Source organism: Lontra canadensis, unplaced genomic scaffold (assembly GCF_010015895.1).
Source record: "Lontra canadensis isolate GAN:19392208 unplaced genomic scaffold, GSC_riverotter_1.0 scaffold73, whole genome shotgun sequence".
Taxonomy (NCBI): Eukaryota; Metazoa; Chordata; class Mammalia; order Carnivora; family Mustelidae; genus Lontra; species Lontra canadensis.
The window spans coordinates 10763660-10776629 of NW_022631067.1; the positions used below are offsets into that span (position 1 = coordinate 10763660).

At 39.1% G+C, this 12970-nt stretch overlaps 1 protein-coding gene across 4 annotated transcripts in view; it reads right to left on the reverse strand.

The window, feature by feature from the left end:
- PCCA (propionyl-CoA carboxylase subunit alpha) overlaps positions 1-12970 on the reverse strand; it is a 397106-nt gene that overhangs the window by 174051 nt on the left and 210085 nt on the right. For all 4 annotated transcript variants that reach the window (XM_032881100.1, XM_032881099.1, XM_032881101.1 and 1 more), the window contains one exon: positions 1763-1871. In XM_032881100.1, coding sequence (XP_032736991.1) covers positions 1763-1871 — 109 coding nt within the window. The remainder of the gene's footprint in view (positions 1-1762; positions 1872-12970) is intronic.

Genomic DNA, 12970 nt, shown 5'->3' on the forward strand with positions numbered 1-12970 from the left:
ATTTAATTTTAATTCAAGTAAGTACACATGGCCAGTGACTACCACATTGGTCAGCACAACTTTATGGGGGGGAAAAAAATCAGATTCATGGCTCTACTGCCCATTTTCCTCCTCCTTCCAGTCATTCAGTAATTTACTGATATTCTATCACCTTTCATCTCTCCCTAGACAGCAAATCATAACTTTAAAAAAGATCATATGCTATTTCACTAATGGGTATTTATCCAAGGGAAATGAAAATACTAATTCAAAAAGATATATAAACCCCTACATTTACAGCAGCATCATTTACAATCGCCGTTTCCTTCATTTATATACACAGAGAGAGGGGGGCAGGGGGAAGACGAGGGAGAGAGTGAATATTACTCAGCCACAAAAAAGAATGGGATCTCGCCATCTGCGATAACATGGGTGGACCTAGAACAGATTATGCTAAGTGAAAAAGGTGAGACAAAGACCATGTGATTTCACTTACGTGTGGAATCTAAAAACCAAAACAAACAGAAAGCAGAAACAGACCCACAAATACACAGAACTGTGGCTGCCACAGGGAAGGGATTAGGGGAGGGGGATGGGCAAAATGGGTGAAGGGGAGGAAGGGAGGAGGAGGTAGGGGCTTCCAGTTGTGGAAGGGTACAGCAGATGAATCATAGTCAGTGGTACTCTAATAGTGTTACATGGTGACAGATGGTAACTATGTGGACAGAGAGCATCACGTCAAGTAGAGAGCGGTCTGTCCAATCACCATGTTGTGCACCGAAACTAAGGTACACCGTGTGTCAACTATACTTCAATTTAAAAAAAGTGAAAAAAAAATCATACATTAAGCTTCCTAATACGTTCTCTTGAGAATGAGAACAAATGAAGAGTACCAATTACTCCAAGATTTTCCGAGTAAAACCAGTTAGCCATTAAGATGTAATAGCCCAAACCCAATTTACTTTTCTTCCACCTAATTCTTCAAGGGTAACCTAAGTTTCTGATCTGTGTTCTTCAGAGATGCTCAGTCACCTGCCATCTTTTCTCTTTTTATCTTTGTTCTTCCTCTTGTGGAAAAGCAGAAAGAATGGAAAAGTTGAAGTGACACAATTTTATCAACAACATCACTCTAGCAAGTAAGAAACAGACTATACTTGCTAAAGCAGGATTATGCTGGCAAGGACATAGACATTCATAGTAAATTCTCCTGTCATTTAGAGGCATTAATGTCATGCTGACTTGGTTTTTGCTTGCCTTGCTATAAAGCATGTTTTCTCTCTCACTTACATTACTAGGAAGCTAAAAAGTATCTCTAGGGCTCACAAATAGCTAACTTAACCCGGTGTTAATGCCTTCTGGTATCTTAGAGGAGCTTCTTATACACATGTGTATTTTAACTGCTCAGATTCGATCCTAATTTTTCGCATTCTAACACTTTTTAAAACTTTGTTCAAGATTAATGAAGGTATAAAACAGAAAAAATAAGTACAAATTACTTAAACAGACATTCCATAAGGTTTCAGAACATCTTCCTACCTCTAATAATGTTCAAATTAGAGACCAAAAAAACCCCCTTTTTGTCTGAATTTTGAAAAAATCATTTGAAGAAATAGAAACAATATCACTTTTAAACATTGTGATTGTATTATACTTCTCCAAACACAAGATTCAAAACCAAGATCAGTCCCATCTTTTATTAGCTATTTCCCATGCTTGGTTCCCATGCTGCTTAGGTTATCAGTGTTTTTCTTTCACTTATGCTGTTTTAAATGATCTAACATACCTTGAATTTTCCTGTTCTTGAAAATGTTGTGCTCTTAATTGGAATGCCACGAACAATGATGATGCTATTGCCAATAACTGGTTTCTTTCACTCTCTGTTAACTTGTGTCCTAGGGAAATCAATCAATCAATCAATCAATCACATACATCATGTTAATATCTAGTGCTTCTATCTTATAGAACTGTTAGTCATGCAAATCAGTATTTTATAAAACATCTATTATGGGGTTAGTATTGTACCAGGCATGCAGTGGGGGAGGAGAGGCAGCAAGATTTCTCAAATAAGACAAAAAACCCCAAGTGGGATCTATCAACTAGTTCAGTAACAGACCCTCAATGGCCTGATTAAACCACACTCTTACAGGCTTAGAGAAGTTCCTGATTGTCCGAACACTTAAGGGGTGATGAAAACATCTCATATGATCCCACAATAATCCTCCTATATGAGGATTACAAAAATTTGGTCTGTCTTCTCACAACATACACTCTACAAGAGCAGTTCTCAACGTGTGGCCTGGGGACTACTGGGAGTCCCCAAAAGCCTCTGAGGGCCTGCGAGGTCAAAACTACTTTCATAATCGAGCCTATGTCAAGCTCTGTGCTGGCACAGAGCCTGCTTAGGATTCTCTCTCTCCCTCTGCCTCCGTTTCTGCCCCTCTAAGTCCCCCACTCATGCCGCCCCCAGGCTTGCATGCACGTGCTCTCTAATAAAACAAACAAAAACAGCAAAGATCTACTTCATCCTCTACACAGTACAAATGCACCTTCTACAGTACTGTTTGCCAGGTGCATATCTAGGATCTCTAAAACTCCAACGCCAGCAAACCGACAAACTCAAAGATTTCTAAATCATTAGATAGTTACTTCTCATACTGAGTCAGACTGTCTGTGACTTCCACGCAACTTTTCCAATCTGACCTAACACCAAATAATTCTATTCTTCTAATTCTATTCTTTCTTACACTTGCACATTACCAATCTTGAAAGATAAACCCTGCCCGCCATGACTAGTCTTATGATAATGAGCTCCAGCATAAGGCTACTCCTGATCTCAGATCAGAGGGGCCTTGAGAACCTGTTGTCCTCTCATGGCCTGACGCCCAAGCCCATGACATGCCCGCCCTGGCTCTGACTTCGGACTCCTTCTGAATGTTCTTCATCTCTTTCCCCTCTGGTTTTTCCCTTGCCGAAATCTCTGACCCAGCTGGTCCTAATGTCTGGTAATACACGTTCTAAATGTTGTTCTAACGAGGTTAGACTCAAATCCAGCCTAACCATTTGGACCTGAAAGCTGGTCCAAGGCAGAAATGGTCCCTGACTGAATCTTGGGTCTGAGGTAAGGATTAGTCCATCATCTGGCTCTTTCACCAGAGTGATCAATATATGGTATGTCCTACCAACTACAAAAGTGACCTCTTTTGTGCCAGACACGGTCAACAAATAAACATAAATCAGTGCCTAGAGCTCAAGTGGGCTGAACTGACGACAGCTGGACTGTTCCTTATTAATGAGTCTCCAATTCTCCAGGCTAACCACCTGGAGTTCCTTCAAAGTTCTTCACACATCTATTTCTCAAACCATCTCTAGTAAGAGATTAGGATTCTCACTATCATAATCACTTTCTTTTGCACAAACTAAAAAAATGGAAGGATAGTCTTTTTTAGTTCTTTTCTAACAACAGTAACATTTACAAATGTAAAGGGATTTATCTAGCATCAGAACCATGTGGCGATAGTCTGCAGCTAGAGGTTATGTAATCATACTATGGCTCAATACAAGATATTATTAGATTATACTTATGGTATATACTAGTATGTAATATATAAAAAAACTTATTTTAGTTTTTAAAAAATATATCTGCTATTTTTGTAGGTTCTAAGGTATAATATAGACACAGTAATTTTTTAAACTTACAAAAAGTCCAAATGCAAAATTTCAACAATTTGCAATTGACATATGAAGTCCAAAAAACACAATAATAATTTAAAAAGAAAAGTTTTTTTTCACACAGCTTTCAAGTTTATGGGCCAATTAAAATTTTTTTTAAAATGCTAACTTAGGGCTTAGCATTTTGCCACAGAGACACCACATTTTACATAACACTGTCACATCATTAGTTTTCATTAGAAATCTTTTTGAGGGGCTCTCACATGGCTCAATCAGTTAAGCACTGGACTCTTGACTCAGCTCAGGTCGTGATCTCAGAGTCCTGAGATCAAACTCCACGCTGGGCAGAGACTGCTTAGGATTCTCTCCCTCTGCCTCTCCTGCCTCCCATCCCCAGTCCCCCCACCACTGCTCATGTACATGTACACTCTTTCTCTCTCTCAAAAAAAACCCTTTTTGGTATTCATTTAAAAAATCACTTCAGGGGTGCCTGTGTGGCTCAGCTGGTTAAGCAACTGTCTTCAGCTCAGGTCATGATCTCAGGGTTCTGGGATCGAGCCCTGTGTTGGGCTCCCTGCTTTGCAGGGAGTCTGCTTCTCCTTCTCCTTCTGCCCAGTCCCCACGCACATTCCTACTTTCTAATAAATAAATAAATAAAATCTTTAAAAAAAAAAAAAAGATCACTTCAATCTCTAGGTAATGACTAGACTCCTCAGTTTTATGTTTTATAATTAATCTTTATCTGGGATTCATTGTATTTGGTACAAATTAAGGGGTTAACATATCATATAAATAGTAAGAGGAAAAATTCCTACATATACTTATTTCTGTTTATGAGCTCTCTATTCCTTACACTGACATATTTATTTACTTTTCTGTTTTCTGTTTTCAAGTACTTCCATTCTCATACTTCATATCGTACTGTTTAGATAGACTGGCTTGGCAATACATTTTAATACAAAGAGGGCCAATTTTATCATTTTTCATAATTACCTTGGCTATTTTCAGAAACATATGAATACATATAAGCTTTTTAATCACTTAAAGTAGTGGATCTTGTGAATCTAACTGAAATGACATAAAATCTCTGTATCGATTTGGGAAAGATCGGCATTCCTATACGTTTGTATCCCCAAACAGTAACTCCTATGTTTTGCCAACTGTTCACATCTTACTTCTTCTTCGACAAGATTTTATACTTTACAGAATCAAATAGGTTCTATGTCTTCCCTATTAAATTTCTCCCCACCATTTTACAAGATACTTCAGTTAATTTGAATAGGGCTGTTTTTTTCCCATTTTCATTTCAAGCTGGCTCTTACTAACAGAGACAGACATAACTTTGCATGTTTATCTTGTTGCATTCAGACCTTGCCAAATGTGCTTTTATTCTAGAAATTTTTAGTAGTATCTTCTGGGTTTTCTAGGGACACAATTATATATAGAAAAAGAAAATTTCTTTTTTTTTTTTTTAAAGATTTTATTTATTTATTGACAGAGAGAGAGAGACAGGGAGAGAGGGAACACAAGCAGGGAGAGTGAGAGAGGGAGAAACAGGCCTGCTGAGCGGGGAGCAGAATGAGGGGTTCGATCCCAGGACCCCAGAATCATGACCTGAGCCGAAGGCAGATGCTTAATGACTGAGCTGCCCAGGCACCCCCCAAAAATTTCTTCTTTTTAAAATATTTAAACCAACTTTTTTTTTTTTTTGGACTTTTTACCCTCTAAAACAGTGATTGATAATAATGGTCCTTTTACATAATTCATTTGTTCCTGACTTTAAGGGAAAATTTTATAGCATTTCCTTTAAAATTATGTTACTAGTTTTCATTAAAACTTCATTGGTTTTTTAATTGGTTTTTAGTCAAATTTAGTTTAATTTTGATTTCAGAGTGTATTTTAATTAGAAAAGGCGACTGAATATTTAACAAATACCTTTCTAGCATTTATTACTTTTTTGGTAAGCCAGCAGTTTTTATTTTATTCTAATTGCAATGGATACCATTATCAAGGTTAGGGTTTTCTTTTTAACTTGGGGTACCATATGTATTGTATGCATACAATAACTTCGAGGTACCATTTGCAAGGTACCAGTTACTACAAAATGGGTCCATTTTAAATATGCAATTCAAGAGTTTTGACAAATTTGTGTGCCCATATAAACATCACAACCATCTACTTGGAATTTTCCCCTACTCCCAAATGTTCCCGTGAGTCTCTCCAATCAAGACCTCTACACCTGCTTTCCTTGGCTTCATGCAACTAAATGCTTTTCTAGTTTCATATAAATGGACTCTTCTGTGTCTGGCTTCTTTTGAAAAAAATATTTTTGAGATTCACTGCTGTTTTGTAATGAATCAGCAGTTTCTAACATTTTTACGTTGAGAAGCAGTCTTTCACCTGAATATACTGCAATTTGTGCAGCCATACATGCCCTGAGGGCTTTTAAAGTAAGGGGGAAGATGTGATTTGGTTCTGTAAGTGAACCCCAGCTGCTGAGTGAATATGAACTGGAAAGTGCACTGGTGGCAGGAAGGAGGTCAGTGAGAAGGCTGTTCGGAGTCCAGGCAAGAGGGCAGCAGCTGGGGCTGGAGTTGTGTGCTACTCTGGTGCTGAATGGAGACGTGCCTGCATTCAATTCCCAGCTTTACGTGAATCAGCCACGGCAAACGCATTGCACTGACATTTGTGAGCAGGTTCGCATCTGGAAAAACCTGCAAAGTTTCGATGAAGGGGGTTGAGAAACCTGCTGCCTATTAACTCCCAGCAATGAAAACCCCACACAGGGCAAGTCTTTCTGCTGACCGAGGAATCCTAAGCACCTAGAACTTCAGGATGTAGACAAAGTGTATTTAAATACTTCTTGATTCCTCCTATCCCTTTGTCAAGTGGCAAGGTCAACAAGAGAGCACTGAAATCTGACACCTGCCTTTCACCTCTGCCAATCCTGATGGGAAGATTCACAAGCGTGATCCTGGGAGTCTGGGGGGCCTGAACAGTGAGGCCGCAGAAACAGCCAGAACCTCCAGTATGGCATACAGGACAGACAAAGCCTCACACTCTAGTGGCAGATGTCTTCAACGGCAGCAAGTCCCATCCACTTAAAAGTTAGAACCCTAGGCTGAGAGGAGCTCTAAGAGTTTCTCAAATCCATCTTTTGAATACTTCAAGAGCATTAAAGCTTGAAATCTCTACTGCATTCTCAGGTTGGAAAAAGGTGCAGCTCTTAATTTAAAAAGCCTTGGTCTTTTTTAAACAGTTTCCAGTATCCGGAGGCCCTAGACCACCACCTTTAACCTAATGGATTCAGTACATACTTGAGAAAGAAAGGAGAACTTCCTCTTCACATTAGTCCTCACCTTCTTAGCCTTTGTGGGGATCGGGGAATAGGTGTGTGTGGGGGGGATTTCAAACAAGAGCCCCAAACTCCAAATAATGTCTAGGTTCCCCCAGCCTTCCTCATTAAGTTGGTGGTTACCACGTGGAGGTCAAATCACAGAGCAGCACCCCCAAGGTCTGTGACATACCTCTGTAAACCTCATGGCATTATCAGTCCCCTGTTCATGACCCAGTTTCTAAGAAGCCTGATCTGTGTTCTCTTAAGTGGCTTTAGTTCTGTTATCTATTTTTAACAGTCATCTGGTGCCTCCCTTCCCATCCAGTGTTGTCTTAAATGATCATGACAGATATCCTGATCCTGAGCCGTGCATGTCCCCCCTTTGTGGGATGTGGCTTCGTTGGCCGTTTGCTCCATACGTAGGCTTCGTGTGTTGGCGGATCCGTAGTAATCTATGACAGGTTAGGTTTCTCAGAGAAGGATACTCTAGCATGGGGACTGAGGGTATGTGCCTGCCTGCCAGTACGTTGTGAACCACGTGGGGAATGATCGTTGAGAGAGGAGTCATCACCACATTCAGTATGTCCACACTGACTCAATCCTCTGTCCAAACGTGCCTGGTGTCCCTGGGAAGAGGGCATCTTATTCTCTACGGAGAAAAATCTCAAAGCTTTTTCCAGGGGGGGAGAAGAGCCACCCTCCTCTGAAGAGTTAGGGAGGAAATATGGAGAAAATCTTCCACAGATTTTAGACAAGAATCTTGCCTATAGGAATTCCCCAAGGTATCTGAAATTAATAGTGGCTAAGACTTCTGCAGGGTTCCATGGTGATAATGAGCTATTTCCCAGTTTTTCACATTGTCAGCTTAGGATTCAACTTTCTTAAGTTGCTAAGTCAGTTAAAAATCATCTTTTGGCTCTTCATTTTCCAGAATGCTATCTCCTCTTTGTCTTTATGGGCTTGCGTTTTTAAAAGACTAAATTCAAAGGTGCCTGGTTGGCTCATGGGGGTTGGGAGGTTGGGAGAAGAGGAGTGGGGTTATGGACATTGGGGAGGGTATGTGCTATGGTGAGTGCTGTGAAGTGTGTAAACCTGGCAATTCACATACCTGTACCCCTGGGGATAAAAATATATGTTTATTAAAAAAAAAAAAATTTAAAAAAAAAAAAAAGGTGCCTGGTTGGCTCAGTGGGGCATGTGATTCTTAATCTTAGGGTCAAGAGTTCGAGTCCCATGTTGGGCGGGGAGCCTACTTAAAATTAAATAAATAATAAAAACAATAAATAATAAAGCCAATTCAGTGGTTGGGAAAAATGTGTATGTATTTTAAGATTTTATTTATTTATTTTTGCAAGGGAGAGACAGAGAAGGAGAGAATGGGGGGAGGGAGGGAAGAGCAGGCAAAGACGACTCCCTACCAAGTGGGGAATCTGATGTGAGACTTGATCCCAGGACCTAGGGATCATGACCTAAGCCAAAAGCAGAGGCTTAACTGACTGAGCCACCCAGGAGCTCCTTTTTTTTTTTTTTTTTTTAATTTATTTGTCAGAGAGAGAGAATAAACAGGAGGAGCAGTAGGCAGTGGGAGAAGCAGGCTCCCTGCTGAGCAAGGAGCCCAAGGCAGGACTCAATTCCAGAACCCTGGGATCATAACCTGAGCCAAAGGGAGACTCTTAACCACTGAGCCACACAGGCATCCTGTCATCTTTAACTCAAATTGGTTAAAGCACTTTCTTCAGGTTATTTCCCCCAAAAAGGTATATATAATGATTTATTTCTGAATCTTTATTTTAAAATCTCTTTTCATAACTAAGAAACAAAGGATATGTTAGTTGGTTATAGCACTCTTGGGTCAAGTTCTTTCTAATAAAGTAGATATTTTAAGATTTTCTCATTTTCAGTTTATGGGGTCTGAAGATGATTTCAGTCTATATTCTCCACATATGACTTGGTGTTTCTTTTTTCTTTCTAAAAACTTCAAAAATGTTTTGTTCTAGGTATGCCTTTAAGAGCTACTTATTATCATTAATCTTGTCTGAAACTCAGCAAATCTTTCCAATGATACCTCAAGATTTTCTCAAGAACAGTGAAAAAAAAAAAAGAAAGAAAGAAAAAAACCTCCCCTATTACTTCTTTTTAAATTAACCTTCCTTTATTTGTCCATTTTCTCTTCATGAAACTATTATGTACATACAAAATCTCTTGGGTCTGCTCTCCACATCTCTGATTTCACACATTATTTCCTTCTCTATACCTTTTTACTACATATTTTGAGAAACTACCATTTATTCCTTAGGGTCACTAATTTGGTTCTTAGAAGTGTCCATCCCATCTTTTGTTTTGCTGAACACTTCTAAAAATGACAGTTCTTAGTTTATTAAAGTCTTTCTCCTCTAATTTAATGTCCTTAATTAACTGTTCTTACTATTTTTCAGTAAGCTCAGTCATTTGACTCCCTTAGGAGTTCTAGAACACTTCCCGTTCTCAGGGGTTCCTCCAGGTCTTCCACCCTACAGATCCTTCTCCTTTGTCCTAATGGCTCTGTTTGCCAAAGGATTGGGCACCGGTTTGCTGGTAAATGATTACCAACCAAGCTGGGTATGAAGGGAAAGGAAACACACCAGCCTACAGCATTTGCCAGTTTCCTTGTGGTAAGTACTTTCTCCAAGGCTGATTTCAAACTACCAGCATCTCATGAGAAAGGACAGACGAGGCAGAGATGAGCAGCAGCGACCTTACACAGTCCTTGGAAAGGAGCTACAATGGTCTAAACACTACCTAATCCTTGAACTCATCCTTGATTCCCTCCATGCTCCAGACGCTCTGCTTCTATCTTCACTTAGCACTTATTTTGTCCTGTAGTGTAGTTAGTTCTTTATGTATGTACTTCTCTTGTGATGTAAGCTCCTTAAATGCAAGGAAAATATGTTATTTGTTTTTCAATTTCTTCGAGAGCCAACACCAATTATTTGTTGATTGATTTTAATGGCTGAATTCTTTTTTTAAAAATATATTTTATTTATTTATTTGACAGAGATCACAAGCAGGCAGAGAGGCAGGCAGAGAGAGAGAGAGAGAGAGAGAGAGAGAGAGAGAGGAGGAAGCAGGCTCCCTGCCGAGCAGAGAGCCCGCTGCAGGACTTGATCCCAGGAACCTGAGATTATGACCTGAGCCAAAGGCAGAGGCTTAACCCACTGAGCCACCCAGGTACCCATAATGACTGAATGCTCAAAGACAACACAACCGTCCAAGTATCAGAGTACCACTATCACAAGCTAGACCCTAAGACATGAGCTTTTACTGCCCACCTGCTTGGGCTCACCAACCTCTGGCCCCAATTTTTCTTACACTCTTCTTTCCAGTTTCTCTCTTAACTCAGCCAAAAGACCCTCCAGGCATAATATCCTGCGAAACCGAAACTCACTGATTTCGTTACACCACTTCTAAAGGTACAGAAATACAGAACTAAATTTAACGGCAAAGAAAGAAGTATAATTAATGGTATATTACTTGTGTTGAATCAAATTTTCACTAAAGATATGCAACTTTCCAGAAGAGAAAAATAATTCTGCTCATTTCCTTTGATGGGGCTAAAGCTTAAACTGTAGCAAGGCAGCAGAGAAAGGAGTCTAAAATGTTCATTCCAGGCCAACTGAAATGATAGTTCTTGAAATATTTTCTTCCTCATTTTCCCTTTACTGCAAAATCAAAATATCATCCTCCCCATTTTCATTTATTTTCCAAAATCCAAGAACAATAGCTTTTCAACATCAGAACCTAGTAAGTATATATCAAGAATACATTCCTGTGTATCCTATGTTTTAGTTTTAAGCAGAGTCATTCCAAAGGTCAGCCTTAGAACCTTAAGTAACACTGTCCTAGTCTACAAATAAATTGGGATAATAAACATATATAACAGAAAATTTTTACGCAGTCATAAAAACAGGCACTTGCCTGTGAACAGTGCCTAGGATAGCTGGACAGATGGGAAGCAGACGGGTAATCCCAAAGGGGCAAAATGACCTGGCCTCAAACATATGGAGAAGATCCTGGATTAACTTCAGTGGCCACTTCCTGCTGTCTCTTTCAGGCACGTATATCAAACAATCAAAGATGATACAGTTTAATATATCAAATACCTGCTCTAGGGAAAAACACGGAGAGGCAAACAGAGTGATATGAAGAACAAGAGATAGCAGCCATTCAGAGAAGAACGGACATGAAAATAATATGATGGGAGACAGTAAGAGGTCCACTTTAAGAATGCCAGAGCTAGGTGTGTATTTCTGAACTGCTCACAGGCAGCAACAACATAGAGCGTACTCTAAAAACCCCTCATGATTTAGGATTTTGAATCCTAGCAGAACTTAAGAAATACCGAAACAGGAAGTGGAAACTCTAAGTTCAGTTACTGGCTTTATTATATTACTGGCCATGTTGCCTTATCAATCTCTCTGAGCTTTGGTTTCTTCACATGTAAAATAAAGGCAGAGATTAAATAATGGTCCTTCTAACAACTTATAACGATTTTTAAAAGTGTGTTCCTATCTCGTACGAGCATTAAGAGAATTACAGTGTCCATGCTGGTAACACCCTATCAAAACAAAAATGTAAGATATTAAGTTTATCCTGGAAAATGGCAATATTAGGTTTTTAAGTAGAATTCTGAGTTTTCTTAAGAACATGGAACATTTTGTACTACTGCAAATGTACAGTACATAGTAACCCATATATTTAGAATTTAGAAATTCTAAATGCCTCATTTTCTTCTCCACAGTAATGAGACCTAACACTGGATATGTATAATACAGACGTACACATAAATATATTTGCATATATGTTTGTTCTAAAAGTTCCCTGAAGTGTTCCCTGGTTGTCTCCTTCTGCCCACTGTTTCGTAACACATCACCTTCACCGATGCATGAGCCAGGTAGACATAAAAGCATATGGATAGGGGCGCCTGTGTGGCTCACTCGTTAAGCGTCTGCCTTCAGCTCAGGTCATGATCCTGGGGTCCTGGGATCAAGCTCCGCATCAGGCTCCCTGCTCGGCGGGAAGCCTGCTTCTCCTCCCACTCTCCCTGCTTATGTTCCCTCTCTCACTGTGTCTCTCTCGGTCAAATAAATAAAATCTTTAAAAATATATACTTAAAAAATAAAGCATACAGAAATCCTGAGTCTACGTTGCAACTTACTATAACTTTTAAGTAAAACTTTAGAAAGGACAAGAGGCCAGAATGTTAGGATCAAAACAGAACACACTGGTAATCTAGATGCATGTGCAGGTAATATACCCAATGTTGTCCCTTCTCATCCATACTATCAGTAGGATTTTTACCATTAATTCATTAAATATTCACTTAGTAACTATTATGTTGGAATTGCCAGATGTACACTTAAAAGCAATACCATAAGTGGTTCCTGACTTCATGAACCAGCAGTAGACATCTGAATGAACTAATCACACAAGTGTAAAATTGTATAGTTCATATTAGGGATATATTTGTAAAAATTCAAAAGTTCAGGAAAAAGAACATATTATTCATTAGTTTTTTTTCTTTCAAGGTCCCAAATAAAAATCATTTTTAATTTCCCTTGGTACTAATGATAAAACTCTCTGACACTGAAGTTTTAAAAGAACAATCAAACCAGTAACTCTGTCCTGTAAAATCTAAGCTAAGAAACTGCTTTGTAATGTTTTCAAAAGCCTAATACATGAAGCAGACCTGAATTTATACGCCGTGCCTAATATAACTGAGTTATCTCACACACTAAAGCACTCTAAATGGATATAAATAACACTTGTCATTTGTGAAAGAAAATCTCATCTTCAAATATCCCCAAATTCATCGGAAACATATGTACATACTTCGGACTTTTACCTGAATAACATTTCTATTAAGTCACATGGAAGACCTGCTGGTTTCTTTATCTCACATACTAACCACGTTTTTAATGCTCACTAACGGGATTTCTCGGTCTCTCA